This window comes from Piliocolobus tephrosceles, chromosome 11, assembly GCF_002776525.5.
Source record: "Piliocolobus tephrosceles isolate RC106 chromosome 11, ASM277652v3, whole genome shotgun sequence".
In the NCBI taxonomy this organism is placed as follows: domain Eukaryota; kingdom Metazoa; phylum Chordata; class Mammalia; order Primates; family Cercopithecidae; genus Piliocolobus; species Piliocolobus tephrosceles.
The window spans coordinates 54011471-54036102 of record NC_045444.1 but is presented as its reverse complement, the minus strand read 5'-3'; the positions used below and the strand labels follow the sequence as shown (position 1 = coordinate 54036102).

General features: G+C 40.4%; 1 protein-coding gene across 1 annotated transcript in view; it reads left to right on the top strand.

Annotated features, from left to right (window-relative positions):
- STK39 (serine/threonine kinase 39) overlaps window positions 1-24632 on the top strand; it is a 295351-nt gene that overhangs the window by 89903 nt on the left and 180816 nt on the right. The window contains exons 6-8 of the mRNA XM_023188118.2: window positions 16341-16450; window positions 17034-17135; window positions 19208-19341. Of these exons, the coding sequence (XP_023043886.1) occupies window positions 16341-16450; window positions 17034-17135; window positions 19208-19341 (346 nt within the window). The remainder of the gene's footprint in view (window positions 1-16340; window positions 16451-17033; window positions 17136-19207; window positions 19342-24632) is intronic.

Sequence of the window (24632 nt, the reverse complement as noted above, 5' to 3'; positions counted from 1 at the left end):
GTTTTTACACCCATAGCTGCTAGGTTCTTTCATTTTCCTTCTGTGCTCTTTGGCCCTCATAAAGTGCACTTTACTGCAGAGGGTGGGGGTTGAAGAGTTATTTTTTTGTGTTGTAGGGATGAGAGGTTGCTGCTTTGAGCAAGGTAATATGGGCATCCGAGCAGCCCTGGAGTCAGCTTCTGATTAGTATGGGAAAGCTCCGAAAGCCCCCGAGGCATCCAGTCAGGAAATGATGTCATCACATTTATGAGCACCTTGGCCCAGAGCAAGGGCTCTGACACCAGACAGGCATGGTTCAATCCTGGCATTGCTGCTTCTAGCTGTGTAACCAATTTATTTAGCTTCTCTGTTCCTCATTTTGCACATTTGTGTAATGAAAAGATACTACAGCATTAAAGGAGTTAAAACACATTTTATTTTAGAATTTGCTAACTCATTGCTTTTGTATTGATATTGGGATGGTGTCCTCTAGTTACTTAGGGTATGGTAAGCTCACGGTGGCTAGGGAGGCAAGGCCTTAGGCACTCCATCTGACCTCCTGCCATATTGTTTTGCTCTTCTCTTCTCTTCTCTTTGTCCCATCAATTTCCTCAGTATCACCAGAGTGAAGAATCCGCAGTATATATCTGACCGTATCTTCCCTTGCATAAAGTTTATAAGCATTGCTGTTGGTGTTGTTGGAATAAAGCTCCAACTTCCTAATAGTGGCAGATGAGGGACCTGCCTCTAGTCTTGTCTGCAAGTGCTTTCTGCTGTGACTTGAAATGCTTACAGCTTCTTGTTCAGGGTTCCCCTTTCTTACCTGAGTAACTTCTTTTCATGACTCATTCATGAAGAATTCTTTCCTTGAGAAGCCTTTCCTGATTATTTCCTCCACTATGCCCACCTGCACCGGGCTAAGCACCTCACCCTGGTGCTTTGAAAGGGTTCTGTCCATCCTCTAGCTAGCCTATGACACAGCACTGAAATTGGGCCTCTACTTTACTGTCTTCCCTTCAGACTGGATACTTCCCAGAGGGATAAACTCTGTGTTGTTCATCGCAACATCCCCAGATAGTACCTGACACATGGCAGGTGTGCCTGAACTTTGGGTCAGTGCAGTCTGCCTGGAGGCACGCGAGACACCCTGTCTCAGCGGCAGGTTATGCAAGTACATGTGCCTGTCGGTGGCAGAGGGAGCAGATGTGAGGCATAGCTGAGAGTTCAAATGAGTAAGAATATATCAGCTTAGCAGGGAGAGAGGCAGAAATATTTTAAATATTTAGGTATGTATACTACTGCATATTTTAAAGGCTGGAAATAGTTTTTAATGAGCAATATCACTTCTGATATTGGACAAGCACTGCCCTAGCCAGCAAGCAATGAAATAATAAAGTTAAGAGTGAAGCAGAGAATGTGAATGAAGAGGCACTGGTTATACTCAGAAAACAGAATACACATGAAAATTAAAATCAGTTGGGGGAGGGTTTAAGTGTTCTATAGTGAGCCAAAATATTTGTTTTGCATTTCAGGAACAGTTTACAGCTATGTGAATTATGGTTTGATGAATTACGGCAAAATTCTCATACATGAATTTTTTTTTGGCATAAGTGAATAAGGACAGTAAGTTAATGTGGCTCCCTGATTTTTGGTGTTTCGACAAATGGTAACATTTGTTAAAAACTCTAGAATGAACCAAGAATGTAGTCACTTCTGGAAACTGAGGTTTTTGTTCCAGCTGTACACCATCATTGAGAAATACTTGAGGAGATTGTAAGCAGCTTCTCATGCTTTAACAGCTGCTAGCAGTTGTTTGAGCAGCAACTTAAGGAAATGTTACTGGGTGACCCTCCGATGGAGGAGAACCGCTTGACTCTACTCCCCTGCTGGAATTTTTGCTCAGCTGTGCACATTTAGCTACAGGGGGGACACGGTTGAGCTTCACAGAAGAGTGTCTAGGGGGGCATGAGGCAGATGGGACTCAGTCTCCCTCCTTCCCTCTCTTTTTTCCTTCCTGTAAGGGCCTGCAATATCATTATTAAATTAGATTTCACATGTTACCAAAAGCTACAGAGGTCTGGCTAAAATAAGAGTTTTTAGACTTGAAAGCCGAGCAGTTCGGCCCTTTGCTTATTTTTTTGTTTCTTTTTCTTTTTCCCGGAACCTCCATTTGTATAGCCTGCTCCTTCTGTGGGGGAAAAGGTAAACGTTAGGTGTTTGGTTTCAGTGTATCCTCAGTGGTTAGTTGACAGGTATTTATTGAGCATTTGCTATTTTCTAGACACAGTCCTCTGAGCTGACACAGTGGTAAGCAATGGAGACATTGTGTCTACTCTCATGGAGTTTATAGTTTAGGAGACACAGACATTAAACAGTTAACTATATAAATTTAAAAAATGTGTTAAGTGTGAAGGGAATGCATATATCTGGGTAACTTAAGTTAGCCACTTTAGGACTAGTTGAATAGGTTGTAATGGGGATAAATCTTAAATATGTATTATAAATAGGAATAAGTTTTGGTCAATAACATCTTGTAAATTATTGCACGTATCGTATGTTGACTATAGATTTTTAGGAAATTTAAATAACGTTAACCTGTGTTTACATTCTATGGAATATGATTTAACACTTGATTATATGTAGTGCACTTGAGGACACAGTAGCCAATCTGGGCCCCCTGTGGTCATTAACTTACTGTCCTTACCCTTTGCTGGCCATAGTTTGTATCAGCTGTAAAATGATGTGCTTAGGTTCTCAAATTCCCTTTCAACTCTAACAAATGGATACCTTCAATAGAGAACTCTGTGACCCCTGTGCGGCAGAACTGCGCTTCTCACAGTCTTTCCCAATTCTTTTAATGGGAGAACCATTCTTCTATTGAGTAGGCCAGAAATCTTGATGTTTCTCGATCCTTGTCTTTCTCTTGGACTCTACATCCTGTCCAATATGTTAGTAAATCCTATGGTTGACCATATTTCATCAGCTCCCTGCTGTCATCCTGGTCCACAGACCCATCAGTTCTTGTTTGGATTATTATGGCAGTCTCCTAAAAGGACCTCTTCTGCCTTTGTGGTCTGTTCTCTACACGGCATCCAGAGTACTGCTGTTAAACTAAGTTGACTTGTATTATGCCTTTCCTCAAAACCGTCCAACCCCTTCCCATTTCAGAGTGAAAATCAAAATCCTTAAGGTGCCTCGTGAGGCCTTATAAGATCTGGCCCCTCATTATGTCATTGATCTCAGCTCTTACATCTTCCTCTTCAGTCAAATTGGCCTCCTTACCTTGCATGCTGCTGCCTCGGGATCTTTGCATGGGCTGTTCCTTCTTTCCGGAATACTCTTTTCCTTACCTCCTTCAGATATTGGCTCAAGTGTCACATCATTGAGACTTCCAGGCCTCATATTGTAACCCCCCTACCCCATATTTTGTATTCCCTGCCCTTCTCTATTTTCTTTGTTGTACACATCAGCGTACTCTCTATCAGTGGCTCCCTTAAGGTGTGCTCCTAGAGCAGCAGCAGCAGCAGCATAAACTTGATAAAAATGCAAACTCTTATACTCTTCCACCCTAGACCTTCTGAATCGGAAATTCTAGAGGTAGGGCCCAGCAATCTGTGTTTTAAGAAGCCCTCTAAGGGTTCTGAAACAAGCTGAAGTCTGAGAACTACTTCTATGTATTATGTTTTGTAATTTAGCTTTTATCTGTATTGACCTCTCCCCCTTACCCCTGCCCCAACTTAAAAGTCAGCTCTGTGAGAGCAGGGGTTTCTGGTCTACAGTCCCGGTACTTAGAACTGGAAGTGGCACTTAGTAAGATCTTGGCAAACAGTTGTCAAATGAATTAATAAACATCTGACTATATAGTAAATTTAGATTAAAAGAATATTGAGCAATAGTTCAGTGACTCTTCAGCGTTAGGAGGTTTCAGTGTGAGGTTTTCTTTTATCACAGATTTGGAAATCTGCAGATTCTTTGATGATTCAACTAATCCTTCTGAAAACTTTGTAAAAAAATGGTGTGCATTGTTTCCTTAAATACTTGTAGCAACTGGAGTTGTGTTATTTTAATCTTCTCCCATAGGGATCATATCTTTAACATGTACAGATGGGCTATTGTGGCTTAATGGAGGCTTCTGATAGTAGGGCTAGTTGAGTGGAGATTTGTATAAAAAAGATCACCTGCAGGTATATGAATATTGTATTGGAAATTTAGACTTATTAATATTTGATCTAAGTTGTTCGTGCCTGTCTCTGCGAATGTGGCCGTCCAGGAGCCCTCGCTCACTTTAGAAGCTTGCCTTTGGCTTGGGAAACAGTAATACCTGTATAATATACTTAGCTGGTGCTCTCCTTACAACAACTCTGTCGGTTCAGCACAGTAGTTCCTTCAGATGAAGCGTCCGAGGACTGCTGAGCAATTGTGGACTTGTTTAAGGTCATTCTGAAAGTCATAAAAGCATTTCATTCTCAGATCTCCTCAGACTTCACTTCTTGCCATTAGGTTTTGCCCCTACCCCACCAATATACTTCTTAACTCTATGCCTTCTGACAGTTCAGCAGCCCCAGGGCTCAGTTCCTTCCATTGTAAAGTAAGGAAGGTTGACAAGATGTTCTCCAAGGACCTATCTTGCATAAAATGTTCAAATAACCCTTCATTAGCTGCAGTCACTAAAGACATTCTCAGTACTATTTTAAAGAATTCAAATCAGAGGATTATCTTGGGCATAGAGAGGAGAGTAAGCCAAGGCTCTGTCCTGTGGCTGCTTTTACCAGAACATCTTTAAAAATAGTCCTCCCACCCCACACTGGGGATCCAGGGAAGAATGGTTATGTGGTGTGGGAATTATCTGTGTTTTGCCTTTGTTCAGTGTAATTATCTTATTTAATAGAAAGTTGACCACTAGTGAGCTCTTGGTCACGTGTATCATCGGACTTGAAAAAGCTGTCTCTTGGCCTGGGACCTTCAGCACAGCTGGGCTGGGACTCCTGCTTCAGCCTTCCCTTATGTTGCTGCTCCAGGTGTGACCACTGACTCCACTTCTTACTGAAAACTCACCTGCTTTGGGGCAAGGGTGTAGCTGTGACATAGATGGGCAGATTATCTGTGGTTTGCCATTTTGTTCAACTGTTGCTCTCCTCTGCTGTGGCTAATCGACTGCATCTGTCAACTGAACTTTGAGCCAAATATAATTGGCATTGACCACCACTTAATTCTTTTTGTCCCTTTTAAGCCTGTGTTGCCTTGATTGAGAGAATGGCTGAGGAATTGGGGAAGGAGTAGCAGCCTCTGTGTTTTTACCAAGAATCATCCTGTTGATTTTTTTTTTTTTTTTTTTTTGAGACAATCTTGCTCTGTCACCCAGGCTGGAGTGCAGTGGCATCATCTCGGCTCACTGTACCCTCTGCCTCCTGGGTTCAAGCGATTCTCCTGTAGCTGGGACTACAGGCGTGTGCCACCACGCCCGGCTAATTTTTTGTATTTTCAGTAGAGAAGGGGTTTCACCATGTTAGCCAGGATAGTCTTGATCTCCTGACTTCGTGATCCACCTGCCTTGGCCTCCCAAAGTGCTGGGATTACAGGTGTGAGCCACCATGCCTGGCCTGAATTTTTCTTTCAATTTGTCTGTCATGAATTGATTTGATTCCTTATAGAAGGTGCAAAGGATGTAGCCTATTTGAAGGAAACTGGTTGATGGCAGTGTCAAGAGTCTACATATGAGACCCCATTCATGGGAAGGCTTGCTTCTTTGTGTTTATTTTAAAAGATGAAACTCTACCTTTATGGACTGTTTTATGATTTCTTCTTCTGCTGTCAGGAAAGGCTGTGAAATTGTCATTCTCTGATGTTTCAAAGAAGGTCATGACTACTGCTCCCTCATTAATAGGCAGGGAAGATGGATTTGTCTAGAGCAGTTGATAAGTGACTCTCTAGGGCCCAGACTCAGGAAATACTGTAGGATTATGTTTTTTGACTGTGAATGACTTGGACACCATGCCATGGCCATGTGTATAGAGCCAAACAAAGCCATTGAACACCATTTGCTTTCAAGAAGGAATAAATAGAAATGAAAACCAGGAGCCTGATGTGGGGTGAGGGGAAGGGATTGGGTGGGAGTGAGGGTGTCAGAAGAACCTCTTTGGTTTTACCTGGTTCCTCTTGGGGTACCAGGTTCTCTCCCAAGCAAGATGGGTGGTGTGTCCCAATATGTAGTAGTGTGTGAATAACTGATTACTAATAGTAAAGTGCCAACATATTTATTGACTTGCTTAAAAGATAAGCAATTCAAGGTTATCCCTCTAATAATATGATATCAGGTTGGTGCAAAGGTAATGCAGTTACTGCCGTTGCTTTTAATTTAAAACTGCAATTACCTTTGCACCAACCTGATACCACACTTACACAATTCATCAGAGGTTTTCACAAATGCGAGAGAAAGGAGTAGTGCCACATAAATCTGTGCTAAGAATGATGTTTACCTATGGCCTCTCTCCCAGTACCATCACACCTGCAGTGAGCAGCTGTTACTGATAAACCATTAGTAAGATTTGTGATTATAAATTATTTTCATGCACTTAAAAAACATTTCATAAAAATCTGTGTATTCCCAAAGAGGTGTGCCATGTCTATGAATTTATTCTATTGGACTTATGCAACACAGTTGAGAATCACTGGGTTAGATCATTCTGTCTGGGATATCATTTATGTTTTTAGAATTGCCCTTGAACTTACTGTGTCATAAGATACATTAATATGCACACATAAATACTTTTTTCCTGCTCCTCTTTCTCCCCTGCCATGGTTCTCTTATCTGAGAGGTGAAAGAGGAACCTGTGGAGTTGGCTGTGCATTGAGATCTTCCAGTTCCACTGAATCATGCCATAGTGCCTGCTAGGAAGACAGTAATCTAGAGCAGTGCTTCTCTTCTTCAATGTGCATTCAGTCAGCTGGGGATCTTGCTCCAATCCAGATTCTGATTCAGTAGGTCTAGAGTGGGACTCAAGATTCTGCATTTAAAGCCTCACAGGTAATGCTGGTCTGGTTTATGGACCCCACTTTGAGTGACAGGGTCTAGACTAGGATGTCAAACTTACTTCTGTCTCCTATTTTCCTAGAAATGTGTTATTTTCTTTGTTGTAGGTTTATGTAAGTATAGCCCCAACAGCAACTATTGGCAAAAAAGTGAATTAGATTCTTCTTGCAGTATGTTTTCTTCCCCCTTGAGATGCCTCTGCATTTACTTGTTTTAATTTGTGCTTCTGGCATTAAAAGCCATGCTTGATACTGGAGCTGTTTTAAAAACCAAAATTGTACTGTGTGCTAAACTGTTTTCTTGCTAATTGTTTACCAAGTCCTTTTGGGGATTGCAATGACTTTGGCCTCTGATGCAATTGGTTAACCCTTAGCAGTCAGGAAGTATGAATCAATGTGGCTAGACTGAGGAAAGGCAGGAGACTGTGAGAGTTAAGAAGCCTTTGGGTACAAATAACAGAGCACTGGTCTGAAAGGAGATTAAGCAGCAGAGACATTAATTATCTCACATAGCAAGAAGTCTGGGCATTTGGTTTCAGAGTTGGTGCAGGGGCCTAGAGATGTCACGGAGGTCATGGACCCTTTCCTCCTTTCCCTTCTGTGCCGCCAGTGGGGGTTGGGGAGCACCTTCCGGCATGGGTTGTATCACTCCCTTACATCACATCTTCATGGGCTGTTGTCACTACTAGCATCACCTCTTCACATGACCATTCTCAAACAGGAAGGAGATTGGGGAGCAAAGGAGCCTTGTAGGATGGTTCTTTTATTCAGGAGAAAAACTTCCCTGCAAGAGCCTGTACTGTATTATCTTTGGATCTTATAGTTCAAGACTAGGGCAGAGCCACTGACCATTCACTGCTGAACAAGAATGATATGCCATTATTGGCTTAGATCAGTAAGATGAATCTCCCAAGGCCTGGCAAACAAAATCAAGATTCTGGTAGAGAAGAACAGGATATGGATGTTGGGCAGTCAACCAACAGTGTGTGCTCCAGGAACTGATACTGAGAACCAATCATATTCTAAGCTTCTCATGGTAAAGCTTGAGGACCTGTTGCTCAAAGAAGGAAACGAGCAGGCAGTGTCATTGGGACTTAACATTTAGGCTAGGCCTGTTCAATTTTAAAGCACCTCTTTGGAGTGGAAACATGGCTCCTTTGTATGCGTTGTGTCTTCCCTTGCTGCCTGTCTTCTTTCTGTTAGTTTTAGGGATTGTTGATGGCAGACTTACTAGAATCAGGATCCCACAGTATGCCTCTGAATAGGGGCCACATATGTTACATCACACACATTGCTATCTGGCCTTTTTGGCTGTGGGTGTGCTGGAATACCACTATAATAACAGAAGGAAAACTACTCCTATGTGCAAAGTGGCATGATTTCAAGAAGGAAGCCAGCTCAGTGAGTGTGGGTGGCTGCTGCTCCGGGTCTTGTTGCATCTTGACTTGGCCCGCTGGGCTTTCTGCTCTGCTTCTTGCCCTGAGCTATGCTGCGTTCTGCTGAACACAGCGCAGGTGCCCCGAAGTGCAACACCCACCTGGAAGATTTAAGTTATCCCTCTGCCTCCTTTGAGTCAGGACAGCAGAAAGCATTCTCCTGCTCTGGGTTGCAGGGTTTCCTAGTGTAGGTTGGAGGGAAAGGGTGGCCCTCCCAGTTTGCACTCAGACTTGGCTTTCAGTGCCCAGAGGTCTGGTGACATTCTGATGATGGTCGGGCTCCAGGAAAGTGAAAAGTTGCACCTGTTTCCTCTATAAACAAAAAGAAAACAAACAGAAAAGAATTAGTATCCAAAGGCTGGACTTAATTATACATAAACATAAAGCAGAAGTGGTGATTTGGTCAGTTAAAGGAGCGAAAGCACTTTGCTAAAGTATACAATAATTGAATAAGCATTGCAATCAGAAGGAAACAATACTAGAATCCTGTTGGCTTCCATGTAAATGCTGAATTATGGCCTAGGATGAGCTTTCTTGTTACTCTCAAATGCCCTGGAGGGAGAAAGATTTTGACCAGAGAGTGCTATGATCAGAAACTGCCCTTTAGGAAGATTAATCTGGATGTAATAAGTAAGTCTGGACTGCAGTTGGAAGAGGCATGCCTCTGATTCTGTAACTGCTAACTGCTAAAGCCCTGACTTTCCCTGGTCTGTGTTTTTCTTCTCTCACCAAGAAAATCAGGCAAAAGGGCCCTGGGAATTAGCAGCAGAGGATGGTGCCTTCAGCACTGAGTGTAGTATACTGGGCCCATTAGCCTGTTTCTTGTATTTATGTTGTTTAGGTCATGTCATAGTCATTCTATTTAAGTTAATATATTCCCCCATGTTAGCTCTCACTAAAAGGCCAGGATTGTGTCTAAATCAAAGCTCTGTTAGCCCATGGTGTCTAAACCCACACGGTGCATGTACACAATTGTGCACAGCCATGTATACTGGGCATAAGTGGATGCTGTACAACTGACACACATCCTAGTACAGAAATAATAAGAAAATAAGGAACTACATGGTTAAAAAAAAAAAAAAAAAAAAAAAAGCTCTCTTTAGTCTGTTCCCAACAGAATTAGGAAAATATTTGCTTCTGTTTTCTACTCATTATTATACAGTTTGCATAACTGAAGTCACAATGTACTTCTTTAATCATCCAACGTTGGTGGTATAACATTTTAAGGAAACCTGTGGGACTTGGGAAGGCCGGATGCTGGCAGCCCTGAAAATGTTCCCGGGTGTTTAGAAGAACATTTCAATTTTGTCAGTCAAGTCTTGAGAGTCTCTCGTGAGGAAAAAACAACAACTGGGACTCAAACCAAATTATAAAGGGATTGGTTTTGATATAAATATGACATTTAGGATTAACCAGTGAACCTCAAACCAGTTTTTCTGTGTTGGGTAATCACAACTTGACCTTTACTCAGAGAAAGAGCTTAGGAGTTGTGGAATCTTAACCCCATTATTGCATTTTGCATTTCCTTCTCAATAAAGAAAAATACACTGAACTTTCCAGAAAAGGAGACTAGGGCTAAGTAGCTGACTCCTTTCTGAAGGACTATGAATTTTATTCAGACCCTCAATAACTTGCTGTGTGTTCCTTGGCAAGTCGTCTAATCTTTTTTATTCCTTCCTCTTTTCTTAATTCCAATATCTACTAAATCATCGTATTTTCTTAAGAATTGGTCTAATCCTCTCCATTTCCAACCTCTCTATTCATATACAGGTTCTGTTGATTTTGCTCCTGGGCTATGGTTGTGATCTTCCCTGCTTCTAGTCTTTTCCCTTGGCTGAACATCCCTGCATGGTCACTTTTTCCAAATGTTCTTCTTCTCTAACGAGAGAGGGAATGACAGCTGTTAATTGAATCAGGTATAAGTTCCTTTACCTGGTACTCAGACTCTGTGGTTGGTTGGGCCCCTCAACAATCTCACCTAGTACTTCCCTGCTTTTAAAAATCATTGCCTCCATGGAAAAGAAGCTGCTAGTAGGAAAGAACTCTCAGGGTCCCCTGAAGCTGTGGGGGCTTCTATTGCTCCAGACTCCCACTCAGCCACTTAGGCATCAATGTCTCTTTTAACTCATTGTAGCTACATTTTAGGAAGCTCTGAACTCTCAAACATTGATCCTGTTAGTCTCTGATCAAAGGTTGAAGTGACCTAAGTCAATGTTGTTCAAGCACAACTCGGGTTCCTTTTCAAAGAGAATAGCAGATACTGCAGAAGTTTGAGGTAGGTGAGGCTTGGGTACTCACCCATAGCCTCCCTTACAGGTTTTAGAGAAATCAGCTTTCAGACCAAATTTTGCCCTTCATTAGCAAGCAAGCGCCTAAACAGTTCTCACAATTTGTTCTGTAAGCTCAAGGAAATCCCATTTCTTTTTCCTCATAGGTGAATGAAAAATTCATTAGAGGCAGACATGCCAAAATTCCAGATGCGGTTTTTGTTTTATCCTTATGCTTGCTGTTAGGAATCCAACCATCCACAGAACTGGCTGGGGTATAGTCTACAGTTGGGCTGGACCGGATTGTTTTATTCTGTTCATGCAAGAGTGAGGAGTATATCTGAAATATTGTAGCCACTCTCTGTGTGCTAAGAACCTTTATTTTCAGCAGTGAAAGTCCATTTCTAACATGTATCATACCTCTCAACAGGTCACTGTTTTCCCTAATAGTAACTCCTTTCAACAGTCCATCACCTGGCTTATACTCATCTATATTTAGATTTGGATAATAGAAATACTTCCAGCAGTTGTCTCTGGCATGCTGAGTCGAGTGCTATCGGAACCCCCGCCCAGCACTGGACATTCTTGGTTAGAATGCCAGCTGACCACCTAAATTGTGGTATCACAAACATAATATCACATGGCATATGTTGAAGTATTTTAGGTAAATTTTAGACATAATAACCACACAGTTGGCAGACTTTAGTTTTGTGGACTAAATAAGGCAGGAGAAATCTCTTTTCCAGTTTTTTAGAAATGAATTTGTTGCCAACTACAGTAAGAAAGGGAGTTTTTTCATAAAGATTCCAATGTTTGGCTTCCCTGGGAAAACTGGGATATCCAGCAATCCTGGGTCTACATTTCTTTATGGCAACTTTCTTCTGGTGCCAAGCAGCAGGGGCCTGCCTTGGACCTTGGTTGGAGGGTGCTGACAGTGGGCCCCAGGGCTTCACACAGGGCCCAGCGCTCCTAAAGTCTCCTGTCACAGAGACTGAGTATCAAGGGCCCTTGTCACTGAGACTGTAGCTGTTGGTTTTCAGGACCCTCTTTTCTCTATTGTATTCCTGCCTGGCTGCTGTAGGTGTTTTGAGTTTTTGACCCTTGCAGCTGTCAGTTTTTCTTCTTGGCTCCACACTTGTGCTTTGCTCATGCCATTTGTCTGGAATTTGTTTCCTGTTGGGCTTCCTCATCCAAGTCTTCACCTCATCTTCAAGGCTGGCTCCAAGGCCCACTTTGGAGATAGTCTTCCATGACCATTATGGTTATAGCTCCTCTGCTTTTATACAGACAATGTAGTATTTGATTTTATACATTGCATTTGATTTTGCATGTTGTTTTATTTATTGTTTTCATATGTTATCCTACTTAGGTGTGACTATTCTTTTTTTTTTTTTTTTTTTGAGACATGGTTTCACTCTGTTGCCCAGACTGGAGTGCAGTGGTACAATCATGGCTCACTGCATCCTCGACCTCCTGGGCTCAAGTGATTCTCCCATTTCATCCTCCTGAGTAGGTGAAATTATAGTTGCATGCTACTGCACCCACCTAATGAACCATCATGCCCGACAAATATTGGTAAAGTCAAGAAACATGTCTTCTCCTATTTTATCTTTGCCACTGTAAAATGTTTATGCTTATCCCTGCAGCCTTCTTGCCTTGCTTATGAAAAGGCAGTGAGTAGCTTATTGATCTACCTAACAGTTGTTGTAAAGAATATTCATACATGGTAAAAAAAAATATGAGTCTTATAAATATGAAAGTAATATAAAAATAGAGGCTGGGCATGGTGGCTCATGCTTATAATTCCAGCACATTGGGAGGCTGAGACAGGAGCTTTGCTTGAGCTCAAGAGTTTGAGACCAGCTTGGGCAACATAGAGAGACCACATACCTACAAAAAATAAAAATAGATTAGATGGGCATGGTAGCACATGCCTATAGTCATAGCTACTTGGGAGGCTGAGGTAGGAGGATCGCTTGAGCATGGGAGGTTGAGGCTGTGGTGAGCCATGATCATGCCACTGTGCTCCACCTTGGGTGACAGAGTGAGACTCTATCTGGAAATAAATAAATACATAAAAATAGGTCTAAATAAGAAGCCCAATAAGGCCCAACCAGAAAGTTTAAGTCCCTTTCTGGAGTCATAATAGTCTAGGTTGGGTAATAGTCTAGCCTTAGGCCTAATCACTCAGATCTTGCCCATTAGTCCTGTGATGTTTCCTAGTAGATCTGCCACTCTCCAAATCAGATAACCATACCTGCAGATCCTCCTCAAGGCTTAGTAGCATTCACACCTCAAAATAAGACCGTGACTGATGTTACTGAAATCGTCTGTGCCAAATTACGCAAAGGTGATGAATGCACATCAAACTACTCATCAAGAGCCAGGGTGCTGGAGATGCTGTGTCATTAACAAGGCCATGCAGAAAGCCCTCTGCTGGCGCACCTGTTTAGCATGAAGGGTTGATGTACCTAGACGACAAAGCATCATGTGCAAGGGCGGTGCTGGTGAGGCCAGGGAGGTGATGGGATCGGGGAATGAAAAGTAAGTCATTCAGTAGGGAGCTTGCCATCTGAATCTGAGAGTAGTGATATAGGTAGGGCAGAAGAGGAAAGGGCAGTCAGGTTTACCTGTTATGCTGAAGGATTTTGACTTTTTCCTGAGGGGACAGGGAGCCTTGAAAGACTTTTTTTTTTTTTTTGAGACAGAGTCTTGCTCTGCCACCAGGCTAGAGTGCAGTGGCATGATCTCAGCTCACTGCAACCTCCGCCTCCTGGGTTCAGGCGGTTCCCCTGCCTCAGCCTCTAGAGTTGCTGGGACTACAAGCATGTGCCACCATGCCCAGCTAATTTTTTGTGTTTTTTAGTAGAGATGGGGTTTCATCATGTTGGCCAGGATGATCTCGAACTCCTAACTTCATGATCCACCTGCCTTGGCCTCCCAAAGTGCTGGGGTTACAGGTGTGAGCTACCGCGCCCAGCCTGAAAGAGTTTTAAGGAGGGCTCAGTCCTGTGACATAGAAAGGCCTGGTCACTGGAGCCTGGATCTGGGGAAAGAAGGGAGATAGGAACTTAGGAGGCTGCCGCAGAAGTCTTGGCAAGAAGTAACGGTGGATTAAATGAAGGCAGTGGCTGTGGAGAAGCAAAGAAGTGGATGGATTCAGAAGGTGTTAGAGCCTTTTTGTTATTAGGATGACAGCATTCTTTGTTATTGTTGTTGTTGTTTTTCTTAAAGTAGCTTTTACCCATATCCTCCAGTTATTCCTGGAGTCAGGAGATGGACTGGCTAACCTTATGTGTAGCCTTTGATTCCGTGTTGCCTGAGAAATGCCCATGGTTTTGGACCCAAGTGAATCTGGCTCCATTCCCTTTGGCTGTATAGATGTACCCCTTAGGAAACAAGGACAGCTTTTCACTGTTAACTGTTCTGCCACCTCTTTCTAACTGTCATATGCAAGGTATCTCAACAGAATATACCAATTTTTTGTTTATATAACATAAGCACACTATGTACTTTGCTCAAAATGTTCTGTTACTGAGTGCATACAGTCTATATACACATCAGCCATACATAGGAGCAAATTGTGTTATTTATTCTGTAGTCATAGAGGGAGTAGATGTTAGGATTGGTGTTTTCTGCTCCTGAAATTTTTGTTCTGAGTTTTAAAGACATTTAACCATCTGTTTGAGACTTTAAAGTGAGTGTTCAAAGTGGAGGCTCTGAATAAATATATGAATCATGACAGATATATTGAAAGGGTATTGTCAGTAATAAATTGCTACTATACATCTTTTTCAGCTGTTTCTCTAACTTTTTAAAATGTGTAATGTAAACAGGTAGTATTTTTAAGGAAGTGAAAATATATCTAACGTTAACTATGGATTTTTACCTGGATTATGTCTTTTAGGAAGAGACGTTAGGGCACAGAGTTGCTTCAATTGCATTTAAAAGAATCAATTTTTCCTTAAAGCAGCCTTTACCTGTATCCTTGATTTATAGATGATATGTATTTATTTCATATTATCATAAAATCATTTTAATAAAAATGAAATGTTGGAGTCATCATTGAACTTCTTTTTAGAAATAGAAATTAAGTTGAAATTAGTAGCTTTAAAAGCTTTATCATATATATATTTTTTCCAGCAGATATAGTAGATGCTTACAAATATTTTAATTCACTCAACTCTTCTCTAAGAGAATTAATTGTATCTTCTCCCACCCACAGGAGACTGACTGGTTACAGAGATTTCTTTTCATAAGACTTCAGTGTTCTGGCTGCAGTATAAAAATTAAAAGGGCTTTAGAATTGGAAACATATATGCATATTACATTATATAGCAGTTTAAAAATATATACTTTTATTCAATATGAACATGAGAGTAGCAGTTGGAACAAAGACTCCATTTGTCAATTTTCATTTCTTTTATTTGTAGTTGAAATCCTGTTGGGAGTACCAGTAAATTTAAATATAAATAAAATGCAACATTCAATATATTTCTACTCAGGAAACTGGTTACAATGTTATTAAGTCATAATTGCGTAAGCTAACCTTATAGGCCTACAGCAAATGCTAATACATTTTGACCTTGGTTTGTACTTGAGGTTGTTTTTTGGTCATTGCTGTCACCCTGATAGCCAACAAAGGGGACCAGCAAAGGAAAAGTATATGAGAACGATTTGCAGGGGCTCAGACTGCACAGTGCGCTGTGGTGGTTTGAGGTGTTGACTACCTGTTTTTATTACTACCCACCAGCTCACTATCAAGCAGTCCTTGACCTGGCTGTCATTGATAGGTGCATTAGTCTTGAGTAATTGGTACTTTAACTTATTAACTACTTTTAACCATTGTATAAAAATGAAAGCAAGAATAGTGCATTAATAATTGCCAGGCATTCCCTTCTGTACTGTCTATACAAGTAGAATTTTTGCACATGTGCCCGTATGTATGTATAAGTTGAGTATCCCTAAATCAGAAAATTTGAAATCCCAAATGCTCCAAATTCTGAAACTTTTTGAATGTGAGGTGACATTCAAAGGAAATGTTCATTGGGACATTTCAGATTTCTGGTTTTTGAATGAGGGCACTTAACTAACTTAGTATATAATGCAAGTATTTTAAAATGAGAAAAAATCCAAAATCTAAAACATTTCTGGTCGCAAGCATTTTGGGATGCTCAACCTGTACAGTATGCCTAATTAATTTACCTTCTCATAAAATTAACTTCTAGTATATAATGAGTGTTAAGAAAAATATTATTTACTTCTTCAATCCATTTCATCTGTACTTATGAAAATTGTCCAGAAAATCAGTCTTTGCTGACTAAGGTGTTTTGCATACAGACAAACTCGGGCATGTTGGCTTTGTATAAGACCCTTTATATTTAATTTGGTATATGAAGCTTTTGGACTGGCGGGCTTGTGGCCCGTTACCAGTGATGGTGTTCCCCAAGGTGTAGGGGATGACAGAGGGCAGGTCTGCATTTTTTTTCCTGAGAGAGCGCCGTAGACATGTTCAGAACAGTTCATCACCACTGTAAAGCTCACAAAGAAGAGACATGCTCAAAAAAATCACAATTTATAAGCAATAATGTCTTACATAAAATAAAGGTGATTTTTTTTTCCCTTTCAGATTTTGGGGTAAGTGCGTTCCTAGCAACAGGGGGTGATGTTACCCGAAATAAAGTAAGAAAAACATTCGTTGGCACCCCATGTTGGATGGCCCCTGAAGTCATGGAACAGGTAAAAAAAAAAACAATAAAGTGACTTTTTGATGGACACAGTACAATCGTACAGATCATTAATACACTAACATTTCATTTGTATCTAGCATTTTAGTAGAATGCATCATGTAACTAAGATTTAATTCTTGATTCCTAGTTAATTAACAAACTAACATAAAAGTTATACATCGGCCGGGCATGGCGGCTCAAGCCTGTAATCCCAGCACTTTGGGAGGGCCGAGACGGGCGGATCACGAGGTCACAAGATCAAGACCATCCTGGCTAACACGGTGAAACCCCATCTCTACTAAAAAATATGAAAAAATAGCCAGGCGAGGTGGCGGGCGCCTGTAGTCCCAGCTACACAGGAGGCTGAGGCAGGAGAATGGCATGAACCCGGGAGGCGGAGCTTGCAGTGAGCTGAGATCCGGCCACTGCACTCCAGCCTGGGCAACAGAGCGAGACTCTGTCTCAAAAAAAAAAAAAAAAAAAAAAAAAGTTATATACATCAATAGCTGTGGATTCCTGACATGATACGGACTTGATGATGTGTAACATGCCTCTGTATGATTGTGTTTTTTTTTTCCTGCTTTCTTTCTTAGGTGAGAGGCTATGACTTCAAGGCTGACATGTGGAGTTTTGGAATAACTGCCATTGAATTAGCAACAGGAGCAGCGCCTTATCACAAATATCCTCCCATGAAAGTAATTACAATTGGAAATACTATGTCGGGGTTGAAATGTGATTGGATGGAATCAGTTTTCTAATTCTCTTCAACATCTTCATCCTTCTCTTAGGCCCAAGGAGAATTAATGGAGGAACGCAGCCAAGTTGAACATTGTCTGATTTTCTCAGTGGACAGAATAGGACAAAAGTAGCATAATACCCAGCTTTGAAGCTTGCTTTATAGTCTCAGCACAGAGTTGAGAAAATAATGTGATCAGATTGGTCGATGGAGGTTGATAGCTATGACAAATGCTGGTCATTACTCTTTTGATAGCAGAACAGCACTAGGTTCCCAAAGAAAATCTCAAAATAGATTATGGTGATGTCATCTCTGCAAATGGATTTCCCAGATTTTCAGGGCTTTTTTTTTTTTTTTTTTTTTTTTTTTTTGCTTTTTAAGTGGACTATAACATTTTTACCCCTGCTCTCATAGTGTAATGTTGGAAACTCATCTGATGTAAGAGAGCCACAGTGTTTTTAGGATGCTATTTTCATGTTTCTGCTGTTCTTTTAACTGGCTTATACCTCATTATTGTTCTTAGTTCTGAGATAGTGGTATCAGGGCTGATTTACCCAACTGGATTTTGTTTTGAGGCTGAAATAGTTTAGTGAAATTATAATGCTGTTTTACATAAAGTATGGTCTATGATTGTTTCATGGTTATTGGAAAACTTTGGGAGGATTTATTTTAAAAACCCAAGAATAAAAAGTGAGTTTTACTGATTAAAAGAAGTAATATACTCATATTGTAGGAAGTTTGGATGTGCAAGTCAGACTAAAGAAGAAAAACAATCATCTGTAATCTCATCAACCACAGACAATCTCTACTAAGGTTTTAGTGTAATTCATTTTATTGTTTTCTATATATATATATATATACTTAACATAGTTAGGATTTTAGTGTATATGTGTGTGTGGATACATATACCGGATTTTGCTAGCAGAAAATTTAAAATTGAAGTATAAACAATTGAAGTGACCTTTTGGAGAAAAAGCACTGAAGTAACGCTGAAGGATTTTTTCTTTCATTCAGTTTTTCTTTCTTCATTTTCTTTCTTTCGCCTCTTCTTAGTGTTTCCCACCTGAATTCAAAGTCGCACTCCCAGCCTGAAGTCCTCTAGGACTTTTCTTCAGAGTTCCCAGTCCCCTACTTTCTCCTGTGGGCTTTTATCCTCCACAAACAATAAGCTGTCACTTTCACGCTTCAGCTATTCACACATCTGAAAGTGTTTGAAAAGAGGCTTGACATGTATAGCATTTGCATAAATTAAGGCTGAATTATGCATTAATGAGGTTTATTCATCATACAGGCTAGTAGTTTTCTACACCTTCCATGTTTTTTTTTTAAAGCAAATAATTTTGAAGTTAGTATGAAAGAGTGGAATTTTTACCTCTTTGATTTAAAGTTGTAGTTTATTTTGTTTTGTCCCCCTCCAAAAGCAGCAAGAACTTTGGATTTGATGACAGTTTTTAGCCACTCAGTTATATTCTGGCTATCCTTCAGTGTCTTGCTCTCAGTTTTGCCAAGTCTTTTAGCAATTTTCTGTATGTTTTCTCTCTTTCTTTTTTTAAAGGAAATCATGTTACCTCCTGGGATGTTGTGGTTTTATTTTAGGGCCAGTAATGTGTTACAGAAGCCTTGAGTACAGGCAGTTCCTTACTTATGAATGACCTGTACACAAGAACAGTCATGCCTCTCTGGCCCTCTCTCTCCTCCACCCGCTTTCCCAACCAGCCTGTGCTGGAGCTACGTGCTCCTTGAGGCGGTACATGAGCCAGTTCCCAGAAAGCTCTGTCTGGGATCATTCTTAACACATAGAGCAAATTTTGTAAATTCTGTCAATGGAATAACAAAAAGGTTAAAGGGGGCATGAACAGATTTGCAGTGGCAATGAATGCTTTCAATACACAGTTTCTGCAAAGTTAAAATCGTGGGAAAGCACTTTGTATCTAATCAAGGATGGTTTTTTACACTTCTATGAAAAATTCAAAACTAGATTGTAGCAATTGCTGTACTGAGATTCTGTCTTCATGTGTGTTTCTGCTGCAGGTGTTAATGTTGACTTTGCAAAATGATCCACCCACTTTGGAAACAGGGGTAGAGGATAAAGAAATGATGAAAAAGTATGGCAAGTCCTTTAGAAAATTACTTTCACTCTGTCTTCAGAAAGATCCTTCCAAAAGGTAAGTGAAACTTAGTGGATGAGTTAATGACCTGGTTTGAGCCATGACAAAGCTTTGTTTGTAGATGGGGAAAGGCTTTATGAGGACACCGGAAAGGTATTTCTTGTCTGGGAAACTCTGCTCTGGTCCCCAGATTTCCAACTTGTTAGTGGAAGACAGTGTGGGTCCAAGGGGGAAAGAAGTGGGTGAAGAATGAAGGAGAGGCAGAGGAAGAATTGTGGCGTTAATAAGATTCACTGTGCTTGTTAGGTGTGGGCTCTGTCATCAAAGGAAATGAAGTAAAACAGAAATCAAAAGAAACTGGCAGTGCTGCATTCAGAAGCTGAGCTAATATTCTGCACTGTGTAGGTTGAGCTGACCTCTCAGGATTTGAATATCCTGCTAGCTCCAGTCTAAACTAGGCAGAGCTATTGAATTTTACATGAGCTTCCTGTTAGTTGCAGAACAAGTTGTTGGTGCTGTTTAAAAGATTATCAGTAAAGAAGATGGAGGAGATTTTTTTTTACCTTAAAAAGATTAATCATGTAAACAGAAGCAAATGGCTTTAAATTAACATTAGTGTTTCCTATTTATTCTTGGGTTATTGCCCTGCACTGTAGTGTGTCTGCTTTCTGATTTCCTTGCTTCCTTCTTAATTTCTGTGACTTTGAAATATCCTGGTTAGTGATCATGGAGCCCTCTGTTCTTTGTCACCTAGAGGAGATTGTTAATTATGTGAACGGCCTTGCCTAGGTAAGGTCCCTTTGCGGGTACGTGGTTGTGTGTGGCGTTATCCTAGCACAGACCACAAGAGGCCTCTGAGAAGTTCCTGTCTATCCTAATCTACCTGAGGATCCAATTTGTTCCTTATATTTTAAAATGTGATAACTGACCTCTCTTCTGAAACTTCTTTTTCAGGGAAGGACTCTTCTTTTAGAAGTGATTCCTTTATTTTGATCTTAAATTTTTATGAAACTTGTTAAGCCTTTACACAGTAACTTACTGTTTGAGTAGGCAAGCCTTCTCTAGATTAAACACAGTTTCCATAATTGTACCCATTCTTTGTAGCTGCTCACTTCATTCCTTTACATTTACTGAATTTGCCTTGAATTTTTTCCATATCAGTCATTTTCTCATGCTGCCAGGAATGAAGACTGCTATTAGCCATCTTGAATTATTTATTGTAAAAGGGATGATTATTTTGTCATGCCTATGTACTATTTCTACGTAAACATCTCATTTGTCATTTATATTTGATTTGTAGGACTTGTTTTTCTTCCAAAATTTTTTGATCTTTCATTGAGATTATTTATTCAACCTCCATTTGGGTGAAATGCTCTTAGACTCTAATTTTGTTTTCCAACATTTGCTTATCTTCCCCTTGAATTTGGTGTCATCTTCAGTAAAATTTTTTGACATCTTCAAGAAAACAGAATTTGATCCTTCATAGCCCAGCAAGAGAAGTTCTTGTCTTTCCAGTTAGTACTGGATTATTACTGATGGTCTTCCTGATTCTTGAACGACAGTAATTGAGATTCCACCTAGTGGTTGTGATTTGTAATGTCACACAATTCCCGCTTTTTAAGAAAATTGTTCTTCAGGGTAGAATTGTTAGTGTACTTAATGATATAATAGTATATTTCTTTAGGAGATTTGTATGTGATTTGGTCAAAACAAATTAGATTGACATACATTATATTTAACAAAACGTTTTTATTTCTTTTCTTTTTTTCTTTTTTCTTTTTTTTTTTTGAGACGGAATCTTGCTCTGTCACCAGGATAGAGTGCAGTGACGTGATCTTGGCTCACTGCAACCTCCGTCTCCTGGGTTCAAGTGATTCCCCTGCCTCACCCTCCCAAGTAGCTAGGACTACAGGCACATGCCTCCATGCCTCCACTCCTCCACGCCTGGCTAATTTTTTTTGTATTTTAGTAGAGACAGGGTTTCACCATATTGGCCAAGATGGTCTCCATCTCCTGACCTCGTGATTTGCCTGCTTCGGCCTCCCCATGTGCTGGGATTACAGGCGTGAGCCACCGCACTCAGCCCATTTTTATTTCTTAATAATCTTGAAAGTCTTTCTGGATTTTATTCATTATATGAGTTTAAATATCAGGTTCCTTCTACTCCACCAAAAAAAAAAATACATATATATCCTTTAGAGGAGAGTCATATACCATATGTTCAAAATCTTCAAATCTTTCATTCAGAGACTACTCTCTTAAAAACGCTGTTGATGTACAAAGCATTAATCGTTTAAGGTCTTCTTTTAGATATTTTCTCTGTAACTTAATCTGTTCTCACTATTGTGCAATTGTTCTTACCAAACAGCTGTAGACTGTTAGTGGCACATCACCTTCCCAGGTATCTCTTACAATGAAAAGACACATAGGTTGAGTTTGGCGGTGGGGTGGCGGGCAAAGTCTATTACCTGTAAGAATGGAAAAAAGCAACATTGTTGAATTACTTTTTAGATAGGTTGCAATTTCAAATGTGAATCCATGACTAATTTGATAAGTAAACCTTGAATTCTTGCACAATAATAAAAGAAACCAGGAATATTTTCTACCTTTGCTTTTGTCATTCAAGAGTTCTTGCCCTTCCTCTGTCCCCTTTCTATCCCTCTTTTTATGCTTGCTTCAGATGCCACATCTTCCTAAAGTCAGGTACCTGTGGGTGGGATTCCTGGCTCTACTTTATCAAGATCCATATGACTTAGCTTTCTTGTCTGTACAATGGGCCTTAAAATACCCACTTCATAGGATCGCTATGAGGATGGGAAGAGAGAATGCACTTCAAACACATAGCACCATGCCCAGGGAGTCTCTAAGTACTCATGAGGTTAAGATTGCCATTCATTATTTGCCTTTTTTTTCCTGACCAAGTGGAGTTGTTGAAACTTTTATGCAATAACTACAGTATATCGAAAATATATCTTTTGTACCACTTACTACACTGTGTACTCTTATTGATTTACACACCCCAATTCCTCAAAAGTTTGTAAGTTTTTTAGGAGAACTTATGCTGCTTATCTTTATATCCATTGTCTGGTCTGTATTATATGCTCAGTACCATTTCTTGAACAACTAGAGATGATTGGGAGCTTGCAATTTGGGGGTGATTTGGACCCATTGAAGAGTGTTTAATAAACAGAAATCAGATTTGAGTAGGTTGAAGAGTGAATGCAAAATTTTTGCCAGTTTTTATTATTTCTGTTGCCTAAATGTAGATCATCTACCTGTAATCTGAAAGCAGTTTACTTGTGCCAAAGCCCTGGTATTGCCGAGTACCTTACGAGCAGTGAGTGAAAAAATATTGTGAGAAAACAGTGACCAGTGGAGATTCACTCATACGCATCAACTCTCAGGCTGCTGAGAGTAGGCTGTGTTTTTTTTTTTTGTCAACCTTGAGAGCTCATGGGACTTTCCTCATAAAAGAGAGCTGGGGTGTTGCAGCCCTTTGGTTTTTCTGAGTCTGTGTTCTGCATCGGCGTAGACAGAGAGTTGCTTATATTTGTATACCAGAACATCTTGCTGTTTCTTAAAAATAAAAGAACCTTAATCTTGTAGACTACAGGCTTTGTGTGGCTAGCAACTGTAAAAAGAACCAACTTTTTTTTTTTTTTTTTTTTTTTTTTAGCAACAAGGGGGATGATGTTGCATTGATAAATCCTTAAGAAAGGAATATGACTTGAATATTTCTTTTGTGGGGAGTAGTGTGGGGAGGAAAGCAGCTCTGCTTGAGGTCAAAGGGCTGTTGGAACTTATTAATGCAAATTGTTAGAACTATTTAAACTATATCATATTCATCTAGAGTCTTTTGAAAATTATTTTAAGTCTCAGTGGACTTTGGTTCATCCATATGTATTAGCTGAATACTTTAAGAGATTTTCTTCTGAGAATGTTGTTACTTGCAGACGGCTGCATTGTTTTTAAGGATTTAAAATTGAATCATCATTCAAAGGCTGGACCGTTATTTTGGTTACTGGTAACATTTTAGCATTTCTCATGAAACTGTTGGTACTTACATTGTGCTGAATTGTTTGATGTTTGCTATTGGCTATGTAAGATGTGACTGTGCTTGCAGAATTTTCTCCTGTAGTACTCAGCTAAAAGGTAGGTGGCGCTGGTGGTTCCACATTAGCCAGGCATTGGTAGTCACTATGGCATAAAATAAAAAATAGATAAATGAGGAAAATAAAAAACAAAAAACCCTGAAGTCAAATGGGCAGCAGGCACCTCTGCTTTTCTCACACTTTCTATCACTGTCTTCCCTCTGTCATTTTCTTTCTTTTTTTTTTTTTTTGCGACAGAGTCTTGCTTTGTCACCCATGCTGGAATGGAATGGTGTGATGATCTGGGCTCACCGCAACCCCTGTCTCCTGGGTTCTAGTGATTCTCCTGCCTCAGCCTCCTGAGTATCTGGGATTACATGCACCCGCCATCACACCCAGCTTATTTTTGTATTTTTAATTGCGAGGGGTTTCACCATGTTGGCCAGGCTGGTCTTGAACTCCTGACCTCAAGTGATCCGGCCTCCCAAAGTGCTGGGATTACAGGTGTGAGCCACCGTGCCTGGCCCCTCTGTCGTTTTCTTAATTTCTTCCAGTTGATCCCAAAGCGATAAACACTGAAGCTGATTTGAGCAAAGAGAAACCTCTGATCTGCTGTTTAGTTATTCTCTGTGTAAAGTTGGAATTACCTGTTACTTAACAAGCCTATAAAAAAAGAAGGCAGGTTGTTTAAACCAATTCTGTTTTGTTACCTGATTGTGTTTTTGTACTTACTGATGAAGGCTGAGAGTGGAGTGGAGTGCAGAGAAAGGAGTTTCCTTTGCAGCATGCTTTTCCCTTTTACATTGTTGGTTACCATGGCAATGACCTTGCTGGAGAAGGCGAAGTATTTTCCCAGCCCTGTATCTCAAGGTATCCTTGGTACTTCCCAGCTTTCTCTGTACATCATCCTACATTGACCCTTCATGTGTGGGGAGGAGGATTTTTGGTGGGGGTATGGTGCAGAGGAGACAGGGAGGCACTTTGCTTCCTTACGTTGGCATTTCCTCTGTCTTCTTTTTTTTGCTAGCGCGAGTCTCATTTTTATTAAGTCTTTCTCCTGTTCCCCACTGTATTGAACAGATGCTTAGATTTTGGTGCTAACTGAATCTAGCTCCAGGAGTTGTAGTGCTGTGTCCAAATGTGTAGCAGCATCACTTTCCCTCATATTTGATTATAGTATCAAATTGAGCTGTAGCAGTTTCTGTTCTGTGCTAGGTATTGGAAACATACAAAGGAATCCTATGAGGTCCCTGCCTT